The sequence below is a fragment of the Gnatocerus cornutus genome, chromosome 10, assembly GCF_029298725.1.
Source record: "Gnatocerus cornutus isolate USDA-ARS CGAHR chromosome 10, icGnaCorn1.1, whole genome shotgun sequence".
In the NCBI taxonomy this organism is placed as follows: Eukaryota; Metazoa; Arthropoda; class Insecta; order Coleoptera; family Tenebrionidae; genus Gnatocerus; species Gnatocerus cornutus.
The window spans coordinates 1,845,989-1,871,652 of record NC_142242.1 but is presented as its reverse complement, the minus strand read 5'-3'; the positions used below and the strand labels follow the sequence as shown (position 1 = coordinate 1,871,652).

Genomic DNA, 25,664 nt, shown 5'->3' with positions numbered 1-25,664 from the left:
AAGTTAATCCGTTTTGCTCCAAACTAAATGTATTTAAATGCAACTTTGTAAAGTCTCGGTATTTTAAACGAACCGAGTGCGAAAAGATTTTCAGATTTTTAGGATTGTGCCCTAATCTCTCGTTAAAATAATAAACTTGCAACCGAACATTGTAATTAGAGGCTCAAAATTGGAAAGCGTATGATTTTTTTGTTTCTGTTGAAATGGTATTTAAATTGAGCGTTGAAAATGGATACTTATGAGTAGGCATATGGAGTGAATGGGTTTATGATTGGATTACCATAAAAATGTTGTCACTACAGTTGGATTGGGGCATAACTTTAAGGGAATGGCTCGACGGAATAAGCTGATTTGCATATGTAGAGGTTATCTGTAGATTTTTTTATACCCACTTTTCCAGGTGACGTCAGAGCTTATTGCCACATGAAACTCCTTTGACCGTTCTGATATCCGGTGGAAAGTCATTCACCTGATTTTGTATGTAAAGAGGTAAAATTCAATTAAAAAGTGTAAATTTTGTAGGATGCTTTAGTCATTTAAGCGTTATTTCGAAGGCGTGTTCATTTTTAGATAAGATAAACAGTTCGGAATCGCATGTTAAAAACATTTTCTATTCTATTCGCTATGTAGATAGTCATTAGTGTTTCCTCCAACGCGATATATTTAACACTATTGAATAAATGAGGTTAGTAACAAGTAGAGTTTGTGCGTCGAATATATGCAGATCGAGCGTTTTCGTTCGAGACGTCCAAGGCGTTATACAAATGCCCCGAAATTAGCACCTATCATAGTATAGTAATTGATATAAGTCACGCGTCGGCTGACTTCACCACATTTATCAACAACCAAGGATGCATCCTTCCTCATCGGATATTAACGGACAACTTAGGTCAAATTACTCTCTAACATGATTTCAATAGCGACCCTACTTTCCTGTCACTGCGAAGTACATCTAACATACAAACATTTGCAAATCCCAAACAAGAACCACTTCTGACCTCATTCTTACAAAGGACCCTTTACACCACCATAGGAGGCACAAAAAAGTTACGCAAATATAGGAGTTACTCAAAATCAAAAAGTTAATTAAGTTTTATTTGAGCCCTAAAATTAGTCATTGTAAACAAAGATTTCACGTATAAATATAGAAAATTAGGAAAATATGCAAAAATGGTGGATGCGCGTAATAGTTTTTGTCTTTCTTGTCGATTTTGATAGAACTGGAATTTAAAAATGAGCCATAATCACGGTAAATGATCAAAATTGTCGTTTTATTAAAAAACTGAATTGCTAATTTATTTATAAAAGAGTAAGAATTTTAATAAAACACCCTTATCTTCAGGGGTGTTAGTTTTTAATTAAAACACCTTCCGATTAAATCCTTTTTAATTATCTTCTTCGTTATAGTTTTTCACTTTTCCTTTTACCAAATAAAAAACCTGCGAGCCCCTTGCGTTGATTTTAATTTCAATTATTAGCCAGTTACAAGGAAATTCATTAGTGAACAATAAAAAAAATCAATTTCCAATTACATAATATCCCTAAAAATGATCCGAAAGTACAAACTAGGCAGGTTTCGTTGGTAATGCATCAAATGAACTATTTTTGGTCGATTTGTTTTAAACCTGAAAGCTGAGAGTACGTTCAATTCAGGTTTGTTACAGGTTAAAAATTACATTCAGCGGAAGAGAAAACTAATTTGCGTCTGATCAAAAATGTATGTCCACTTTGAAAAGCACATGAATGTCAGTGTTGATGGTTGTATTATTTAAGAACAGTTGAATGATCGAGGAATGAAAAAGAGAAATTTTTTTCACGGTCACTAATTTAAAAAAAAATCAAAACTGCGTGTGTGCGAAATTTACAAATGTCCAAGTTGTTTCATTTGTGGAAAAGGTTTCTGATACGAGTGCCCTTGGAGGAAGTGCTTGACATTTGATATTTATTCCCAGAGTTAACTATAGGTTTAACAGAGATAGTATCAAAAACGTTTGTCTGTTCTTTACAATAATCTGATAATAGTAGTGGCAACAATGAACGTAAATGTTCACGCAGTTACGTTATCAGAAATACCATATATGTTTGAGTTCAGAATTCTATATTATTATCGACAAATTAATTGTACGCTTGTTTTAAAACTAATGCGCATTATATTATTCTTTGCTTGTTATTTTTAGCTTTACACGGTTTTGTCCCGGAATATTACGCTTTTTGTTGAAAACATTTCGATTGCGCTTGTACTTTCCTCGGGCATGAAATTATAAACACAATTGTAAAATGGATAGAATATTCAATAAAAGGTATATTTTAGCAACTAGCTGTGAACATCATGTATGAATGGCAAAAGGCAGTGTTAAACAATTCATTTTGTGAACATTGTGTTGATAAATTGATATTGCCGCAAATGAAAAAAATTGAGTTCATGTTTAAACCTTTAAATAAATAACAGTCTGTTCGTTTGTTGTTGATTTGAATACACATACATATGTAAAACTTTCCAAATTATGAGAGCATTTTTGTAAAGCAATCTGAATTATTTTACCCGCTAAAGTAAAACCTTGATGTTTTCGGGATTTGTAATACCATATAATGATTATTTCATGGTTCCGGAAGCGGAAAAAACCGCAGGCATTTAGATATCGTCCGCAATGTATTTATTTGTGCGGATGCTTTTAACTTAATTAAACATTATCTATTTAACGTTTACTTTTTTTTAAGTGAAAATATTTCCGCTTCTACCACTTATTTATGTCGTCGATTAATATTCGTTTGGTTGATTAATCAATCTTAGCTTCACTTCATAATAATAAATCAAAGTTGAATGAAAAGAAATTTGTTCCACTGAAAATGATATTTTTGATCGTAGACGGGCAAGTTTATTAAAATTCACCTTTAAAAGAGAGAAATTTGATTTTCCATAATCATTATTAGAGTTCTCACTTTTCACTGATTGCAAATTTAGGTTACGTTTATTGATAACAAATGTTGTAATTAGGCGCAACGAGGTAAGACAATATAAAATTAATTACAACTGTGTCAGATTTTCCTGAGTTTCTTATACAAATAAATGCGATGGAAAGTCAACAGAAAACGATGTTTTGAAGTCTTGCGACATTTCAAATTCGTTTCGACTGAAATGAGTCGGCCGACAAAGAAAATAAAATGACAACAACAGCGACTGGGTGGTGTCAATAATTATAAGATTGACAAACATTAAATTTAGCCATTTGCTTTGACTTTTAGTTTGACAACAAAGTCCTTTGGTACTAATAACTTTAATAAATAAATCTCTTTGAATGCTTATTTCCGTCGTTTTATGAAACGGGCCGAAACATGTAAATTGTGGTGGATGCGCCGGGCGCAGTATGTTTAAAAGTTAATAATTTCAATTAAAAGTGGCATCTATAACTCATCATTTAAAAGCGCGCCGTAAATACCATTTTGCAACTAGATTAGCGACGAGTTAAACCTAAACTAAAATATACAAAGTGAAATAAATGCAAGAAGCGAAAATATGAACCGTATGAAAAATTCCCTCACCGACAACTCCGACTTGTAAAAATCTTAAAGGGCTAAGAATAGTTATTTTGTAAAGAGTACACAGTAAATATCTCAATTTATTATTTACGCCGCAAACATTGGTTTATAAATGAGATTGTGGTGTTTTTCACATGTTATTTTAGCCAAAATGTTGGGATTTAACATTTTAAAAACTTAATGGTGTTTTAAGAGAAGAGTTTAGTTGCTAAAACAAGCGGAAAGATGAATATAAACTCTTTTTGTTTCGTTGAAGATTTTATTTATTTACTTGCTTAGAATAGTTAAAAATGGTGGATGCGCCGGTAAGTCAACGTTTTTACTTTCTGGTGTAGAAGATAGAGCTTTTTATTTTATCAAGCAAAGTTTGGATATTTTTAAGTATGTCTTTAGAACGAGCTGGAAACTTTCGATTTCTTATTTCCTCTGTACGTTTATATCAGCATACATTTTACGAAAAAAGGTGGTCTAGTGCAATTTCATTTAAGCCGCATTGCTCAGAGTATATTTGCAATTTTATCGTGTTCGGGAGTTCGCTTTAGCGCCTTTCCTTTGCAATAATCATCAAGTTAAAAACGGGTCCTTATCGTAGGTGTTTTCTTCGGGCACAAAAGTGGCCGAAGTAAAGTTCTCAGTCCATTTACTTCATTACATTAACGTCTCTTTGGATTATGTTTTATGCAGAAATAAATTACTGCTGAAATTTACATTTTCGAGTTTGACAGTTTCATACCTCATTGTCGGTTGTCGAGGCATAAACTTGATGATTAGGTTTTACTACTAGGTTTTCTATTAAGTTCGAGTTTACACTTATAACAGCTGTCAATTACAGCTCATTCAAAATATGTAACATAAAAATCCAATTGAGTAGAGTAATAGAAAATAATCGCCGGTTCTGGAAGCGCGGAGTTGGTGGTTAATTCTGTAAGTTAATTTTCTTGATTAGAGAAGTTAATACAGTATTTAGATCTAACACAAAGGTTGAGCAGCGAAGATCCCCGATGAGATATACATTTTAATTTACATACGTTTGCATATTAGTTGCTATTTAATAGAATTGCTTCATTCATTACAGAAAGATTCTCCTTCTTTACAGAAGCAAAACAGAAATTCAATCACTAAACACAATGAAAGGGTAATTACAGTTCAAGTAAGCTCTTCAACTCACCCGATTCACTGTTCAATACTCGAGACAACTTCCAAGTGGAAATTAGATACAATAAAAATGTACATAATTAAAACTAAGCTGCAAATTGCTCCAAAAAGCACTCTACTAATAATTGCACTTGCTGCACTATTTTTTGATGTCGAACTTTCCGAACTCCTTTATTAAATCTACATCACAAAACAAATTGATTTTATATTAGCTGTTTAAAAATCGGAACACTTATTTACATGATCGCAGGTTGTTACAGGCAACAAAATGAGGTTCTCAAAAACATTTTCGAATACCACTTATTTCTGATTACAGTTTATACTAATGGCCGCAGATGGAGAAAAAATAATCATAAAGTATAAACACACTAAAGTCAATAAGCCTGAAGGTTCGTTCTCACTAAGCAACTTTTTCTACAATAGAAAAAGAAATTTTTGTAACATGCAACACGCTCTGTTTTACAGTCATATCAAACACACATTCTGCAATATGTCTCCTTTTGCTCGTTTAGTGAGTCCGAACCTTTAGATCCAACCCGATATCATTTGAATGTCTACAGCTTTTTTAGTGTTATTTTTATTAAAAGTTTTTATGCCGGTTGACGTCAATAACGTGTCGACAACGTGTATGTTTCCATATTTTATTTCTTCTATAAATATTTTTCGTTTAGAAATTACAGAATTGCTCTAAATATTGGAAATATGAAATTATGAGTGCAATGTTGCAAATCCACAGATCAAATAAAACTGCAAACAGACAGAAAATAAACTGTCTGTGATTTTGATTATTATTGTCACAAATAACAATTTCCGTTGCTTGATTTGGTTAATTCTTTGTAGGCTGCAGATATTGTTGAATGTTTAAACGAACTGAAAACACATGCATATTTATGAAATACGCATTCCACCTAAGTTCGCTTACTAAAATGTTGACAAAAGCTCGCTCTCTATTTATATCCGGTTACCACTTACGAAGGCAATAACTGTGAAAATATTTTCTTACAATAGATTGAAATGCTCCACTTTTTTCTACAGCCTATAAACATTGTAAACATGCCATAAATTCAACCATAAACTAAATTCGAAACATTAAAAAAATTAAACAATATCCCTGTTTGGGTTTTGTCGCATTTCACCGTTTTGCAATGATTCAGAAGCTATAAAATACGCAACGAGTGCTATAAAAACTGAATGGAGCATCCCCTTTATCGACCCGACATGACCCAACATGTGATAAGTTTTAAGCGCAACAATTAGTAGCAAGTTGAAACATGATTCGGTGCTATCGATCTTGCTATGAATTTTGCACGCCTTCGATAAAATTTAGTGAAATTTATAAGGGACGAAAACATTGTAGGTCGTTTGGCCATTCTACACGCTCCAGAGACTTCAAAAATCGATCTTGAGGCAAGATCTTCGGGGCCAGTCAAAAATTGATGGTTGTAGATTATTTACACGGCCTAATCGGTTCTACATTCGGGTAATTGATTTATGGCAAGTCTGGAAGGGAAAAACGGTGAGAAAATAAGTGGCGAAATTAAGAAACTGTTAGAAAATCCAATAGTGCTAGGTTACACGAAAATAGCGAAACGGTAAATAATTTTGAAATTCAAATGACAAACACAGCGCTTTCTGTGTTCATCAATTTATTAATAAATAGTATTTTGGACGATTTAAATTTAAAATATCGAGTTATCGACTGGTGGCGATCGGAAAGTAATAATTTTTAAATTTCAAATCACGGGAGTTTATACAATTCCAATAGTTAATAATAATAGCGGGCGTGAATTTTAAATGAAATAACGACCAAATAAACTTTGAAATATGTACTTCAGAATGTCGGTTTGTTCTATTGAAAACTTGTTATTTATTATATTTTACCACTAAATTAAATCAAGATAAAACGTACGTTTAAATTATTTCTAATTTTACGTGGGTGAATTTTGGGCCCACCACTGAACTTCTACGTAAATTGAGGCCAAACTAAACACGATTAAGCTGATAGTAATCGATTTATTGTGACGGGAAGATTTTTATCGAACGCTTAACTTGAATTTTTTCCTCGAAAACGCGATATCAATCGAAATAAACCAAATCGGGGTGCGAAAATTCATCCTTTCCAGAGAAAAACTTTAAAATTATAAATAGTTCTGGAGGCATGAGACCTGCAAAGTGGCCAATATTGACTTTACTTTACAATTTCAATTTGTTGATTTTTTCAGCGAGTGATTTTGTTTGCTTAAATTGTTTACGTAATTCTTTGTCAACGCCATGCCTAAAAACGAAATTTTCATGGTTATAAATATGACGCTCGGGCAATCAATACGGAGGAATTTAAAGAAAGGTATAAAGCGTTACATGCAAGTGTTGTGGTTATTGTGTTGAAAAAAAAAACAAATTTAAAGGAAAACCTGAACAAAAGCGTGTTGAAAAACTTTCATGTGGATATTTTGTAAAATTTATACATTAATATCATTTTCATGTTTATTTACTGCCTGTAACAACTTCAGAATTAATGTAATTTTTTGAAAGGTTTTCGCTGAATCAGTGTTTTTTATATTAAACTGGTCTTTCACCAGTTTATTTGCTTTCGAAGCGAAGTTAAAATAATAGTATTGTTATTGTAAAACATGATTTGTAAAAACGACAAGCGTCAATTAATGTCATTGGTAATATTGTGTCGGATCATGCCGGGAAATCCATACCGACTGTTTGTGTTAAGTTTTGAGAGTAAATCGTGAAAATTCGTAGATGCTCGCCAATACCATCGCTTTGCCCGGAGTTTCCAAGTCAGTCTTTTAAAACCGGCGCTGTTTACAAGACGCCCGGAACCGAGCGAGCTTCGGAACACGTTACGGAAAACAGTTGACTTTTCTTGAATTTAGCGAAAGTTTGCCGCTGATTTTTCATCTCGTGTTTTTTGGGATGATGGTGTGAAAAAACAGTGATCGTGTGTTTTCGAGTCATGTACTACTACTGTTAGCAAATGCGCTCAGAAAATTAAGGTGGGTTAGAATTCTTGTCAAAAAATGTCGACCGATTTGTCTTCATTCATCTTATTTCGGCGAAAAATTCCGCGGATTTAATACAGACACTGAACTGGTTTTGGTACAACATGTGCATAAAAGTTTTCAGTTTTCTAATGCAGTTGCTCGTCTGTCGAATAAATTATGTATGTTGAGGTATTTTCCAAGAGTGTTCGGTTCCGATATTCGGAACCGGTCATTAGGACCTTAAATAAGTTACTGTCGAAAAACGGGAATGGACCCATCTAAGTTAGATTAAACATGATTAAAACAATTAAGTAGTCGAATTGAAAAGCCGGCGACTTGAGTCATTATGAATATTAGATTTGTCGCTTTTCGCAACAAAAATCACTCTTTCATTAATTAATTTTTCCACTCGTTTCGATTTACAAACCTAAAGAGCCCCATTAGTACCAAACTTTGCCTTAAATATTCCATTATACAAGTCGCTTTTATTGCATGCTCGTCCATATACAAGACAAGTGATTGATTCTACCCTGCACAATAGATGAAACAATGCCTCCCGTAACTCGATTTTTTACTCTCTTTTTGCACAAATGATTTTTTTGAAAAGACTTGTTCTCCAACGCGTACCTCATGGCCAATTTAAACTGAACGTGTCAAATCTCAAATTCCTCACACAGTAGAGCCCTCATACACTATTTAATGGAGCTGGCATCTTGGGACGGGTTACAATCGCGACACATGCAGATTTACATAGCCGGTAAAGCCCTCGTTTTACCCCTTTCACCTTAAAAAAACGGACTTCCCGGCTTGAAATGCTGGATTATTGAACCTGTCGCTTAAACGATGCCGGTTCTGGAAATTATACATAGAAATTCATTTTGCTAACTGCGGAAAAATTACTTTGCGAAGATGAATTAAAATTCTTTCAATTAGTTGAATTAAATGTATTCATTATAATTTAGTAATGCATTGACCCGAACATAACAAGTGATAATTATAGACTTTGTTCACAATTATCAGGAATTAAATTGTATCAGGACAAACAAGTTCGGTTTGCGTGGTTTTTCCCGACGAAATAATTTTGCAATTATTATCGCATTAATTTAATTAGCAAATGATGTACTGTATGACTTGATAATGCAAGAAATATAATACAATGGAAAGATCATCAAAATATTTCAAATTACAAAAAGACTCAAGCAATGTCAATATATTCATCCATCATTTAAATCAATAATTAGATAATTTCAACTCCTTTTTAGAGCACATATATTTATTTCCAATGAATTAGTAGCGCTTAAAAAGGATCACCATAATTTTAATCCTATTGGTTCTATTCAATTACATAAATATTTGTACGAGTTATACTAGCTTTTATATAATAACATTTTGTGATATTGTGAATGTTAATGGTTATATTAATGTAAAAAATCCCGTAAAAGAGCTACTCAGTATAAAGTTATAAAATATTAAATTAAACAACACAGTTGTTTCCGTAATAAATTAATTGAACAAATATTATTGCAGTTTTAATGTAATCATTTATTGTTGACATAAATTCGAACGATTTTATTACTGTGGACGTCGTTAATTTTAAGCAGTTCTAAATCAATATTTGCTTTATTTTGATTGAGTCCTTGATTCTTTTGTATTAATTGTCACTTGCTTGACATTGTTTACATCATTGTTTGTGTTTTCTGAAATTTATGCGCATATTGTTAAGTTTTTCACTTTGGTGGCTGTGAACAATCAACCATCAATCTTCAGCGTCAAATATCAAAACAAGATCAAACCTACAAGCTTAGAAAATAGTTCAGAAATATTTCGTATTGTTAGATCTATATTGAAATTCCACTGCAGTAAATAACGTAATTTTATAGCTTGACGTTGTGAGGAAATGATCAGTTAGATTTTCCTTTAAATTCACTAAAAATTTTACTATGAATTGATGCATTAGCTGGTCGGCTTAATAGCTACGTAAATTTGAGCTGGTCAAACTGCCGTTTCTAATCGATTTGAACCATAGAGACTGACATAATTGGATATTATCTGTTCGAATAAGTCTAAAAGGGATTAGTTTACGTTAGAGAGATGAAACTGTAAACCTAAAATATTGTAAGATTTAGCTTTGGTTTTTATCCTGTTTACGAACTCTTCTGAATCCACTTTTAATTAAAAGATCTTAAAATGATGGTAATAATGCGCGGTATTCGTCTCCACCGAAACAATTTATTTTCTTGCGCAATAACAGTTTTTGTCGCTGCCTTATGCAGATTTTCGTGTTTTAGCGTAATCCTAAGATAAAATAGAAAACGTATCACGTTAGTGTCTTGTTTATACGCAGAGTGAACAGAGTAGATGTGACATTGACGTCACACGTCATGTAATGAAATTGACGTGCACGAGTCCTTTCTTTTAAAAATACGAAGAAAATTTTCACTAAGTTAGTTTTACCATATTGAAATCCATTACGAATCAATTGATTGCGTTATTCGCTTAGCCGCTCTGCCTTAAACCAATTTACCTACAGAAATATTGTTATGTTCATAGACCGTAAATTTGCTCTAGGTGAGAAAAGGGACTTTTTCAGATCACCTGCTAAACATGAAACGAAGATGTGAAAATTGTAAAGGCTTGTACAAACTTGGATTCACTCAATTAATTAACAAGCCAGTACAAATTAAAATGGGGGTGCAATTCTCATAAAATGTGAGTCAGAGACCACGAGTTTTCGTAGAGCTAATTTAATTACCGAAAAGGGTTTAGAATTACTACGTTCAAATCGCGAGAACGACAAAAAATGGGGCACTTTGGCTCAAGAAAAAAAGTTCATCCTCAAATGCTCAAAATTACGACATTTTTATGGGAAAGAAATAAAACACAACTCCCCGAGTTTAAAAATCTTGTAGACTTGCGATTTTTTAGTACAAATTGATTATGTAGTCGACTATCTTTCTAAACTAATGTTTATACGTTAGTATTAAATTCCCTTATTTCTATAGAATCTTGGAACAGAGTTTGCGCTTTAGGGGTCTATTAAAAATGAAATCAAATAAACTACCACCTTTTTATCAAAATTATAATGTTTTGTTTTAATTATTAAATTGCAATAATTAAAGCACACAATTTTAACGCCTAATTAGAGCTATCGACACATTCATTTATTTTATAATATTTTATAATTAGTTGGAGAAGTAAAGAGAAATGACAAAATGTAAATGTAAATCAAATTCTGCCCAAGTTTTGAAATATCTCCAAGACACAAATGACGAAAATTATTCTGCAAACTTATTGTGGGCAAACTAGCAATTAACTTCCCAAATTACATATTATGCAATCACAAATGGGACTAATTATCGTATCGAATTATTTGTAAACGATGTTAATTGATGGTGTATTGAATTATTTTCCATAGGATTGTGTCGATTAAAGTGCAAATTTACACAAATCGATCTAGTGCTGGAGCGCTGAATTTGCTTTCTTGGCGTTAATTTTATAAAGATTTTGAGCATTATTGCGTCCCTTTGATATCGTTCTGTTCGATTGTTTAACTTTCCACACCGCTTCATTACTTTGCAAATTACCTTTTAATACTGAAATATATAAGGCGATTTATTTAAAATTCTCGAGGGGACCGTTTAATGGTCACAATATAATTAGTTTAATACCTCTGCAACATATTTCAGGAAAATTCGCATTTTAGGCGTCGAACTGTATCGGCTCGATAAAATATGATTAATTTGTAAACCGTCAATAAGGAGATCAATCAGGGGCAAAGTCATTCAATCAAATTTCTTACACATTATGTTTAGTTCTTATCTCGACATATCGTAAATATTCGTTGGAAAATAAGGGTTGCACTTTATCTGATTTTGATTAAATGTAAATGAAGTTTTTGTTTATCAGTTCTGTATTCAGCAAGAATCAATTCTTATATAATTTTTTACGAAAGATCCGAGATAAAGTACTGTAGAATACGGAGGCAAAGAGGATTTCTCTGAAATTGAAGTAGGATAAAACGACAAGGTGGAAGTTTTTTGTTCGTCTTGTAGATTATATAAAAATCTAAAAAGTTAGCAAACAAATCGGAGATCCGTTTTGCCGGCGATCAAGTAATCGCTTTAATTTATTTCCAGAAAAACGTGTTACCATCGATTTCGTATCAAAATACCCTAAACTACTTTAAATTATTTTTTTACGGTGCTCACAGCTTAATTTAAATTGTCCCGCTTAGTAAATACGCCCGATCTAATAGACATTCATTCGGGAATTATTTACGTTTTTTATTTTCGTAAACTCTCCAAGTTTCTCTCTCTCACTAAACTAATTTAAATTTACTTAATTGAAAGAAACCACGTCGCGTTGTTACAACTTTTTAATGCAAATATTTAATCCTGACTTGTTTAGACCACAACATTCTTTTATACACTAACTAATAAAGTTCTCCGAACGGATTTATTCATATGACGATATTACTAATTTAAGGCTTCCACAAATACACACCTTCAATATTGATAGCTCAACTTGTCTTCTTGATTGACCGACAGGAGAAAAACAAGTCGTTCAGATCAAGATCGAACAAGTTATCTTTATTACTTTACTTAATGAAAATCTGTTTTGATTTGCCGAGCCACAAAAGAAATTCGCCCAGCGCATCCACCATTTATGATGAGTAGTTGAAAAAAATCCATGGAATCTTTTAACACGTTAAAAGTGAATTTTTACGAGATTAGAGTCAACAATTGAAAAACCACTCGGGAATATTTTAGACCGGGCAACGTAAAGATAAAAAAATAACATTTTATTTTAACCTTTACCTAATTTTATCATGAAAACAGAAGGTTATGAAAACGTAAATACCAAAATAAAAATAAAACTGTCAAATGTAGGAGGGCAGGTTAATAAAAAACAATTTTAATACCATCAAGATTTAAACCGTCATAATTGGGTCTAAGATTCGTTACGTATTTAGCAACGTTTTAACGTGTAAAATACGAATAAATTCTGAAAAAAATCAGATACGGACTTTACATTATTCAGACATTTTCCATGTCATCAATCTCCAAAACAGAGCATAATATAAATGCAAATGAACTTCAAATTTACAAGGTTATCACCATCCAGTTACTTGGTTAAAAGCATGGTAAAAAAGCAGAAACTTAAAAAGGGGTTTGGAAACTAGAAACAATAATAAAAATCACCGGTTGCGTCTCAACAAGACTCAGATAAATTAACACGAATTAAATTCAATTTGGCGAATAGATTGGTAAAATAAAACAGGATTACCGTAAATTCTCTGAAATATAATGAATTTATGGGCAGAACAATTACGAAATTTTAATTGACATGAATTTATGCGAGTTAAGCACAACTGTACCAAATCAGCTAAATTAGGTTTTTCTATTGTTGCTCTATTAAATTCGGTTTTTTTCTATTCTGACATGATTTTATTCATTTAATGACAACGTGTAATTCAATGTTTAATAATGTAACTTGTCGAGAGCATCCATCACTTTGTTTTGTGTTGGAATATTATTGTTATAGATAAGTACAGTGCGTGTTAAAATCAACCTTGTTTGTCCATCCAATTTTCGACGTTAATTAAAAAAACTAAAACGATTTTTCTAATAACAACTATTTTTTATTCTCCCATTTGTGTACTTTATTATTAATAAAATAATTAGGTCAAACATTGTATATTGTCAAATATTTAAAACTGTAGTGTAATTGATCGATTTACTATGAAATTTCAAGTTTGAAAGTGTAATTAAGATTTTATAAATACGATAACTTTATTTAAAAATTAAAAGCTGCAGGCATCAAAGAAAAAGTTCAAAGTGAAACTTTTCCTCGCAGTCTGTATCTTTTATAAATGACAAAACAGCGTGTGAAGCAATTTTAATTTGTATTTAATTGCTTTTAGGACAATGGATTGCAGAGTATTGTTGTTGTGGCTATCTACAAACTGGATACACGGTAAGAATTTTTATTAATATATGCCTGGGTACAATATTCCGAAACTAAAATAACGATATTCCGGTCTGTTAGATACAAGCATGTAAACTAATCACTTGCAGGGAAGTTACAAACTGCAATACGCCACTCGATACTGTTGAGGATTGTTGTTAGCATTGCAGCACTGCCAATGATATACAACAGACATAATTTTGCAGGAAAATCTGCCGCATTTGCAATTTGATCCGCAAATATCCCGGCAAAAAATAAGCGGTCAACATTTGTTTTTACAATGTAACGATTATTATTTAACTGCCGTCAACTCGATCGGATCGTATTATAATTGAGCTAAATAAGCACCGCATTCTGGGAAAATTCGATTCGAAATTCAGAAAACGTGCGTCTAACTTCCTGCACCCAATTACGACCATCATTGAATAGACTCTGTTTATTTTTTAAATTGATTTTTCCGAGCACGATACTTCCCAAAATTCCAAATCTCATTATCTCGATCGGGAGATTAACGCTTGATTACTACTGCGCAAATGTACCACAGCTCGGCTTAGAACAGGTTTTTAATCATAGTTGCAGCAAACCGGCTTGACTGTTGAAAAATTACGGCCAAGACCCAAGAATTAAACCAGTTTGACCCTTAAATGACTGGAAACCCGTTATTGAAAAGGCTAAACCGGTTTCACCAAATGCGTTTATAGGTGGTGGAGAAATATTAGAATTTCAACGAGATTGTGGCGACACATGTGAAAGTCATACAATATTTAATACTCAAATTTAATAATATTTTAGTGTTAAGTTTAGCCCTTTGGGATCAATTTAAACCCAATTTAGTCAATGCTCAGAGGCGTCCTTGACAAGATCCGTACAGAAAATTGTTGTATTTTTGTATGCTTTATAAAAAGCTTCTTACAGCTGGAGATAGCTTTTGATATCGAAAAACGGATTCATCACTCAATATGAATTCGGCAAGTTGCAGGAAACCTTTTCTATGAAAATGGGGATTTGGAAGACGGTGCCTTTTTAGTACGTTCTAAATACCACTTTGATCTTCAGCACAAGGATTACTCGTGTAAAATTAATTCATAATGAAAATGTTCGGACCGCATTCGACACGTATTGATAAGTTAAACCGGGCGATTATTTTAAATTAAAAAATTATCTGTTTATTCGCTTTGATCACAGTTTGTCATAAACATCGTCCTGAAATTAAAATACCGTGACAATTAATTTTATCTATGTTGGTACAGTACTTTTAATATGATAAATCATTTTTATTGTGCGTTAAAATGGAAACAAAATTTTACACTCTACACTTATTGTTATTATAAAACCAGTGGAAAGTTCATCTTCCAAAAAACTCGATCGTTTCTCTTAAACACTAAAATTCACCTGATCCTGATGTTAATCGAATAATGGAGATAACCGACTGCATAGACCATTAGTCGATAACAAATCCAATAATCGTTAATTAATCCACAATCCGACCATTGTGAAACGGTGACAATGTAACTCCAGTAATTGATATAAATTGAAATCATTTTCATCTCGCGAAAAGTTCATTGGTGATGACTGCTTCATTTTTACTTAATGGAGCTCGAATGGCGACAAAGCGTACAAAATCACGTTAACCGTAACAAAAATATTTTTTTAATTGCCGATTAAGATTGTGTTTTCATATTCAATTTTTGAGGTCTATTATTGAAAAAGAATATATCATTGATTCGATGGTTGGAAAATTTATATTTTTATAATTGTCTTCCCAAGCTAAAGCTCTCATATTACATCAGGAAAACGAGAAAATTGCTGAAGCAAAAATGAAACGCAGGAATTCGAATTTTGTTCTGCACTGTAACATATTAAATAAAGTGTCAACTTTTAGATTTATGTCTCCCGATCTCTCTATCCTTACCCACTTGAAATATTTCTGTAAATATATATTTTTTATGGTGTGCTGCTCTTGTTCGAGTTCTAAAATGTAACCGCAGCGTTGGATATATCGAAAAATTAAATTTACAATTATATCGTATTTAGCCAATTATTCCAATACATATATGGATTAAAACTGTTAGTTCGAATGTTCACTGACATTTCTGATAATCCCTGGATTTAGTATATTGATTATTCAGTAAGTCGTTTATATAAATATGATTAGTTTTATGAGTATAGAATAAATCTGAATGAAAGAGGTGAAGTGTCAAAGAAACCAGTCTTTATTTAATGTGACCGGTATAAATCCTCAAGTTAGATTACAGTTGTTTAATTTAATATATCATTTGAAAATGTAGGTAAGTTCTGTGCACTTCGGCTATAATTTATTTTGCAACATTTAAGGTTAAGAGGAATTCAGTTTATGTCATCAAGTTGTACAAACATGAACTTAGTTAAGCATTAACCCTCACCTGCTGTACCGAAGGAAATTAAACGTGGATTAAATCAAGATTTGGGACGGGAAGAGTAATATGGATTTTATTAAATGTACAAGAAATTTGGTAATAATTTTATATGAGGTGGTATAACCATTAGTTCCCATATAAAGATCGTTATAACCTTGTGAACCATGTTTATAAGGTTATACGTTTGAGTTACTTTCGTGTTTCAATATTGAAATGAAAATAAACGGAGAGAATTTCTACAAAGGAAGTTAATCGAGCTCTCGTTGCGGACACATGTAAAAGGTAGATTCTTAGTAAAAAATAATTCTTGTCCGAGAACTCTTGAACTTTCACCGAACGTAAATATTTTTCATTACTAACGCATTTTTTATTTTTAGAAAGCATTACACTTTCATCATGCAAATCCCTGTATAAAAGAGAACGAAACCTAACTACGTGACTTAATTATTCATAAATATATTTTTAAACGATTCATCGATCTCAAACTTAAACAAAACTCCATTTTGCCACATTCATCACTACATTCGTGACCGATATTATCAAAAAAATAAAAACATTCACTCTTCATAAAGAAAATCTTTGATGCGTGATTATTTATTCTTTTTGTTCAACACGTGGTGACGTAAAATGCGGAAAAATAAGCGAATACACGGAACTACCAGATTACCTGCTTTTTACACGGACCGTAAACTTTATTAAAAGCAAAAACAGTCCCAGAGAAATTCTAATTTGATATTTTAATTTTTAATGACGGACATGTGCTACACATATGTATTTACCGACGCAAAGATAAATAAATATTTCTTTAATTATATGGTGACCTTTTTGCATAACGTCGCTATAAAAAAAAACCCGCGCATCCAAAAATGTAAAGAAGATTATAAAATTTTTATAGGTAGTCAATGAAGACTAGAGAAATATTAATTAAAAAAAAACATGATCCGGCGCATCCACCATTTTGTGCGTTACGTCAAATTTATTTGGTATGGTTTTCGAAACGCACATAAATTTTTAACAATCCCTTTTAATGATATTTTTCAAATGCGCGGCGTTTTCAAGGATTCTTTAGGGGAGTATAATTTCAGAAGGGTATAGCACTCAAGAAAAAATATAGCGAAGGGTGAGGTTAAATAAAAAATGGCTCTTCAGATTTTGTAACCCTATATTCAGTCTATTAATGCGTATTTTATAATGAAATATACTATATGGAAGTAATCGATTATTTTATCAAGCATTCTCTATCTAACGTTTTTATTTATCTAAAGTAACTTTTGGTGTGTGAGGTGTTTTGAACCCTTTTGTATTTATTAAGTGGTGTGATTTGGTGGACAGTGGGTATTTTAAATTTACGACAATTTCCAGTAAACAGTATCAGAATTGAGTGGGTGGTGTTTAGATTTGTGTTTGTTAATTAGTGTTGATGTTTTGCGTGTATGGCAACAGAGTCTTGGCACAAAGGGGAATTTGGTACCATAAACGACAAACTGTTTATTTAGCGATGAAAAGATGAATGAATAACTGCGACACGAGCATGGTGCAATTTTTTGTCATTGTACAAATCTGGCAATAATGTGAGGTTGAAGAGACAATTAACCGTCAATTGAGCGTTAATTTTGTGTCGTTTATAAAATGGACGAGTTGTAAAATAGGTTGTTAGTGCGGTTTTATTGGATTTAAAAGTGTGTAGTTTGGAAGTTGGTATTCGTGGTGTCGAATTAGGCACACAGGTGAGGGTTTTAGGAATTAATCTGTTTAGTTATGAGAGTTGATGATTGTGAAAGTTGTCTTGTATCGAACTTTGTATAGGCGAGGCTTTGAAAGTGAGCTTTGTAAAAGCTGTGTGCTTATGAGGATTATTATTTATTCTGGTAAATTTACCAATCAAAGTCAAATAAACGTTGTTTTGTTTACAAATTTATGTAAATGAAACGGAGTACTTAGGTAGCGACTTGAGTGGGGTAGTTCAAAATCGAAGTAAATTAGCATACATAGGTCCTGCTTACTATTCTAGGGTTGGTTTCTGATGCGATGCTTATAAGCCCGCGTTCAGAATGTTATGGGGATTCCAAGTAAGCCTTCGAACGCTTAGCATAGACCGGCCATAACACTACGAATGACGCTTACCTGCATAACCTCTTATCGACACTTTGAAATTCTTTCCATTTCTAAACTGAAATCCAAATGTCCAAACATTTGAATATAACGTTTCTCTATAAATAAATTAAATTCCATCGAATGCACCGATTAAAGTTTTATGCGACATAAAGCTCTTATGAGTATTGTCAAATAATTCATTCGGCAGGCAAATGAGATATGGTGATAAAAAGAGGACCGTCCACCCGAGGTATTCAATAGAAATATTCATGAGTGGACATAAAATTTGAATTTACATCCATTAGTCCATCAGTAGAAGTACGTTTCTGAACAAAAACCACTTTAAGCTCGACGGGCAAGAACATTCAATATAGGATAATATCAAAGAGCGACATTGCTCGTTCTAACACATACATTGGCCCACCAGATTACCACGCATCAATCTACACACCACATGCACCAATTTAACCCAAACAATACACTTTTTATTCAACCAGCGTCCCGTATACTTCATACATTCTATTAACTCACGACCTCTTTCACGCAAAGAAAATCACCTCTCCCACAAAAACGCCGAAACAAGTTCCTCCAAAATGGTGGATGCGCCGGGTACCATTTGAATGATGGATACATTTTAAGATTCTACTGGTACAAAATTGCGCACAATAAGTTTGGATCCAATAGGAGGGGATTTCACAGTGCAAAAATTCCCATTAAACTACCTCAATTGAGAGTTTAAATCGACTTTTACACATTTCTGATTCAGTGAATTTTATTACGCCAACCAAATCAATTTTATCATCTCTTATTTAGCGTGCAATTTTCAGCCAAGACGAGAATAATATAACAGGAACAACAATAAACAAGATTGTTTTATCGGATCCGAGTTAAAATGTTTACTCATCAAAAGGTTTTTCCAAAGTCTACGTAAGTTTTATAGCTTCGCGTTGTTGGTAACTTAGTTGAGCTACTACTTAATTAGATTGGACACATTGTAAATAAGTGAAGTTTGTAGGTACGCAAAACATAAAGTTTACTTATAAAAGATTTAAAGTTACATTTTATCCACCATAATTAATTTTACATTACCGGAAGCCAATTTAAGTAAATTTTTCGTTTCATGTCATGATTAAAAATGTGCAAATGTTGCTTTTACGTTTCAAGCCAAGGATAATCATTCAAAAATATTATTTTTAATGGACGCAGGAAACAAGCGAATTTATTTCAAACAAAAACTTTACATTAAGATTTATTGTGTATGAATGTAATTGATGAATTTGTTCGCAAGTTTTAATCTCTACAACTTTGATTAATTAAAATTAGGGTTAATTTAGCTTCTTTGCTATTTAGCTGTTTCTGACAGTATTTCTGCTAATTCAAGAACTAACTTAAATTTCAAAGATGCGTGACTTTAAAAACAATAAAGTCAGAGTTTCATTAATTATGACGAGAAATGTAACTAGAAAATTTCTTGATTTCAAACCTTTCCCAAGTCTCTACTCTACAAATAAATTTATTTAACTTTTCACAATGGAATTTCGTAATTAATAATACGTTTTTAAGCCGTCTCTGACATCACTGACAGGTTTAATGTCGTGCAGACAAAATGCTGAAACGTTCTAAATGGATTGTGTATTTATTGCCTCAACAATTATTAAGATCGTTTTTTCTAACGACATGAAAAACCACTCGTTCATCAATAAAAAATCAATGATCCCTGTTTTGTCCGGGAAAATGCTTCCATTATTGTTTTAATTACCTCTTTTTGTGGATAATTTTGTGTACCACATTAATAGTTAGTTGATCAGAATAATACAATCCTGTCCTCAAGGGTTAGACCATTGTTGTATATTATCTTCAATTTGTGTTTACCTCATGTGCGAGCTGAGTAAAAGCGAATTGTATTTTCCCAAGAAGAAATCTTTTTATTTATTTAATGCAAAAGTTGGGTCAGAGGTTGGGTAAATGCAACACACGACCTGATTTAGTGTAAACATTTTTACGCGTATCAACTTGAAAATGTGACTAATATCCAAGATTTGGCTCCAGTTCCCGTTATTTGAGTTTAGCAAAATCAAATAAATAAGACAAATAAAGTCTTGGAGAAAATGTGATTGAAAAACCAAATTCAGTGGAGTTTGGCCAGTTTTCGGTAAACATTAGGAATAATAATGTTGCATAATCCTTTATTTTCGTCCCTGTGGATTCTGTTTTTCCGTCGTTTCGGTCCTGTTCTATGACAAATTTCAGTCAGATTTTACCGTCAGTTACTGACAAGATTAATTTAGTATTCATGCCAGTTTTTCTAGATAAAAGCAGAAAATCATTAACAAAGCTTAATCAGTCGATATCCTAAGGAATATCTTGACCCTGTAATCATCTAAGGTGACCGCAAATGAACGTTTCACGTGTGTTTCGAATCAATAATTCATTCTAGGTGGAATAAATGAATACAAATTTTGCCAATTTCGTATCTGACTGACACTTTTAATTACAGCCACTTCAATTGTGAGTTCTATGCTGTACTCGTTAATGTACCGATTCGTAATTTACACATAAAAAGCTTTCTTAAATTAGAAACTTTTGTCAGCTGTTCTTGTTACATCCTAATATCAGTCACGTTTACCTCAATAAATTAGTTTAATGAACGGAGCTGCGACGAACAGCGCCATTGTGGTCATTGTTTCCAATATTTATACCGCGTCATTTCGGATTTTATTAAAAAGAGAAAACGAAAGCAAAATCTTACGTTCAAAAAATTCAAACTCTGGCCATTTATAATTTTGCTTAAATCAGGTTTTGAGTTGTAGTTTATTTTAGAAAGGACGAACGAGCTGCAATTGAGATTTAACTAGTCAGTTTAAATGTGGTGAATATAAAATAAAAAGTGTGAAACTAGTAAGCTGGGGATTAAAGTAACAGGTGTTAATATCTCTCAAATGTTAAGAACTGATATTTTTCTCTGAACTTAATAGCAAGTGCTCTGAATTTAAAATGAAAGCGTCTCTCGACAAGCTAGATAATGTAGTTTTAAAAGGGAGAATTTCTATTCGTAACTATTCAATACTGTTTATAAGGATTACGTTAGATATAAAAGCTTTTAAATGTTATTTTACGTGTCAGGGAATATTAAAGTGTGAAGAGAAAATATCACGAAGGTGGGAGCCATAAGATGGGAACATATTTTAAGTAAATTATTTTGTGAAAATATATGCAAATAAAATTAATGCAAAGAGAATATAAATTTCAATTTAAGTAAAACGATGTGTCTCGGAAATTCCACGGTAATAAATTATTTATGAAAAATATATTTTTAAAGGCTTATACGATTTTCTATCTAAATAATTTATCATGCTGCAAACACGAGAATTGAGACTTCTATGGTAGAGTTCATTTTTAAATTTATTCAACTTAAAGTTTTTCGCATTACGCCTTTTTCAGAAATATAGTAATGTCCACTTTATCGACTAAATATTTTATGTCAGCTTCTCTGCCCAACGCAAAAACTTATTACTTAGGTTTAGCTCTAATTTCAAAGAGAAAATATACATGGATTATGTATAAAAGATGAAAGCAACACAGCTGTAGCCAATCAAAGAATGTTTTGTCCTAAAAAAAACTCTTTTCAGCATTTTCCTGTGTCAAAAACAAAATATGTTTGCGTTTGCCGCGATATTAATGTTACAAAAACAGGAATTAAATTATGCCTTATAAGATTTTTCTAGGGCCATATAAATAATTCAATATGACAGAAACATATATTCAAGTTAATCTAAGATCCATTTTCAAATGTCTTCTTACTCCTGAAATATGGCGTTTAAGTAAAGCGACATTTAAATATAATATTTTATAAAGCCGCGCGAAAAATAGAAAAGGAAAACCGCTGATATATGTTGTGCGGAAGTGCTGGAAGTACACTTGGTAATCTCCAACTTTGCACTTTTATTATAACTAAAATTCTTGCTGTTTCAATATCCCGAAATAAGAACCGACGAAGATGTTCAAGTGGTGAAAGAGCACAACAATATAATAAACTACACTAATCATAAAACCAACATTGGGATTTTACTCGTGTATTCACATCCTATTCAAATTAACCGCTTTACTGGTTGCCGCAACAGACAACATGCTAATTGCTTACTTCGACGAATAAGCGTCAGTCTATGCTTCTAAAATTGATAATTAATGTGAAGCGCAATAAACAAATTCTATTAATAGAGCGAGTCAGACTTCACTTGCTCTTAACATAAATTATTAACGCATTCATTAATTTTAAATCAAATGTTCAACAGAAATTTATTATGTCGGCAGTATCTTTACCGAATACATTTTTAATAAATTGATTTCCTTTCCAGAAACAGGACTAATCAAACACAGCGAGTGGATATTTAATACCCGGATATTATAAAGCACAACTTTGCTAAATCACTGTTCCCAGACCGTGTACAGCTTCACTACGGAACTTATAAGTACTAAATTATAAATTTTGTCGCCTAAAATTAAACGCCTCAATTTTATTTGTCGAAGTTGAATTGGCGACCTAAAAGTATTACACTCTTTGGATGAATGAAGGAATAAATAGATTGATATGGTAGGCGTGTTTATTGTTTCACTCTTCTAGTCTATTGATTCGATTTGTGGTAGGGATAATTGTAAGATAAAGTTTTACTCGAGGCATTTTATAATCAGTTTCATCGTTTCCATGATAGGGAGAGAAAAAAAGTTGCTTTAAACTTGAACTTGGGAACGCTCTGCCAAAAAATAGAGCAGCACGTGTTTTGAGCATGCATTATTGGCAAATGCCGGTTGTTTGATAATGAATGTAGTGACGTTTTTATCTTTTTTAAGTTCAAACTACTCCATATCTAGTGTTATAATTAAACTAATCAACAAATTTTGAACCGGAGCAGTGGAAAGTCATTTCTGAAGCAAAATCACCTCCTGATTCAAATTTTGAATTAAAGGCATAAAACATGAATGTTTGAATAAAAAAGTTGTGAGACATTCTATTAAATATAGAGATTATGGAAATCCAATGGTATTTAACCAAATTTGAACACTATGTGCAATTTTCTGCAAACGCAAGAAGAAATATGTGCAGCCACTCACCAAAATGGGCATCATTGGTTAAACGTCCACCTGTAATAATAAAAATGATTATAAAAATTAGAAATCAATTCGCGTCGTGGTATTTTTATATTTCTAGAGGAGACATCTAAATTTAGAAATTGGTTCGTTCAGCAAATACCCCTAAACCAAGCCGTTATTATGAACGCAGAAATTTTCATTTAACCGCGTAATTGCTAATCGTTAAAAGGCGGTAACCCAAGAAAAACATTACCGTGGCAGTAAAATTGTAATCCTAAATAGATTTCTTGTGTTAAGCAAAGTAACTCTGAAAACAACATTTTTTATGTCCACAGCATTGCTGTCGTCATCAGAGCGGCAATTGATTGATGACAGTATTGCGGTGTTCTGGTGTTGTTGTGGTTTATTTATACGTATTACATATGAAAGGATTTTTTGTCTCTGTTTTAATTTTCTCTCTGTTGCAATAAAATGCTAAAGGGTAAGACAGAAAATAAAATTGTTGCAAAAATGAGATTCAGGGCTACTATTTAGCAGTTTAAGTCTAGTGTGTGCTATAAAAAAGTTACGGCGCGCTATCTATCCTGGTTTGTTAGTCCCTCACGTCGCTGAAAAAGTGGAAATTTATTTGGAAAAGGGGATCTGCATATTCATAATTTCTAGGAGTTTAATCTTTATATTATTAATATAAAGAAACAATTGTTTTGTTTCGTAAGACTGTCATATTAATATTATTTACAGGGCTCGCTAAGGTTCGTACTTTTAAGCACAGGAAGTGAGGGGTGAAAAGTTCTTTTGAGAGGAAGTTCTTAGGGTAACATTTATTTAGGTATTGCAAAGTTTAATTTGACTCCGTTTCTCTGATGAACAATTGAACAATGATGAAATCGGATACAGATCCGGGATTGGAGAAGTAACGTTTAATCACAATGCGATTGATGGAATAGTTACATGATTTCGGGGCTAGGCTGAGTTTCGTTCGTAATTATCCAATTAATAATATTGAAACGTTCTGATTCAGTTAAGTGAGAGTAATAACGAATTCAATTTAGTGAAGAAACTGCGACGCTATTACCCAATCTTGTAAACAAATCGATTTGTAGCGGTTGCCTAAATTGACTTTTAACAAAACCGTGAATTTTTACTGCCTCGTAAGCTTGGAGATTTTGTCCGCGAAATTTTCTAAAATGGCTACCTTACCGATCGATACTACACTTTGTTTTCGGCAATTTTTTCTTTTTTATAGCGAACATCGTGTAACTAATCATTACAAGTGCCCAGTGGACTTTCTTTGTCTCTCGTAGCTATATATCTTGTGGTAACACCTTAAAACGTGACGCTGATGCTCATAAAATTCACAAACGAAATTTCTACTTTGTGCCAATGAAATTTTATTACATGAATTGTATTCAAAGCTCTGTTCTGTCTTGCAAACTGTTGCAAAAGTCAAGGTTGTCATTTTATAGCCACAACATGTTTGAAAGCTCTGTTTGCTAACGGAAGTGATATTGAGAAGTCACAGCAGGAAAGCTTGCATCGATTTTAATCACATACTGTCTTATTTTCTTGCAGCAGATTTTCAATGTATTAAAAATAAAATCACATTTACCTGCGATGCGGGAAACCATTTTCTTTGTTTCATCACACAAGTTCGAATTCAATATGACTATTGTTAGTAAAACTACACAACTTTAATTTAGAACATGTACACGGGTCAATTAGTGAAGTTGAAAATTTTCCTTTTGTTTTAAGCTTGTCATTTCAATAAAAGCTCACTTTGCAAGCGGTTGTGATATTGAGTAGACACAGCCGGGTAGGTTTGCATTGATTTTAAACACATATTGACTGCACCACTTTGTTACATTATGAAAAGTAAAGCTATCAAATTTCCTTTCCACCCCAAATCCGGCTCTGTACAGCACCTATTCAACAAAGTTTCATAAGATATTAAAAATATGCGAAAGCTCAGTTTGGATTTTAATTTTAAATTATCCTACAGTAATAGAGAGGACGAATATAAAAAATCATCTACATTTAATGGCTTCTTCTCCCTTCCGGACCAACATTTTTACATTTTTGTTCGCTTTTGTGGAACCGATTATAAAGCTTAAATAACGATTTCGAATTATTTCCACTTAAGTTTCTCTTCCAAATTTTACCCCATTTTCTCCACAGAACACATACTAAAACGTGATAAGACTGTCGCAGACAAATCAAACACCAACGACTCAAGTGTGCGCGTTGGGCCACCTACGCCTCACAAGAACAATAAAAACAAAAAATGACCGCCATATCCAGTCACGAAACGATCGCTTGTCACAATTTGAGAAAAAAACTGCTAAAAAGCGCATTCTATAAATTGCAACGCTCGCTAATGAAATTCTTCGGATATTATCGTATAAAACTTACAATGTTTTTTGAATAATTAAGTCAT

The 25,664-nt window shown here is 32.5% G+C and overlaps 1 protein-coding gene across 1 annotated transcript in view; it reads left to right on the top strand.

The window, feature by feature from the left end:
* Positions 1-7,490: 7,490 nt before the first annotated feature.
* dpr4 (defective proboscis extension response 4) overlaps positions 7,491-25,664 on the top strand; it is a 123,112-nt gene continuing 104,938 nt past the window's right edge. The window contains exons 1-2 of the mRNA XM_088047234.1: positions 7,491-7,697; positions 13,609-13,661. Coding sequence (XP_087903360.1) covers positions 13,613-13,661 — 49 coding nt within the window. The 5' untranslated portion in view covers positions 7,491-7,697; positions 13,609-13,612. The remainder of the gene's footprint in view (positions 7,698-13,608; positions 13,662-25,664) is intronic.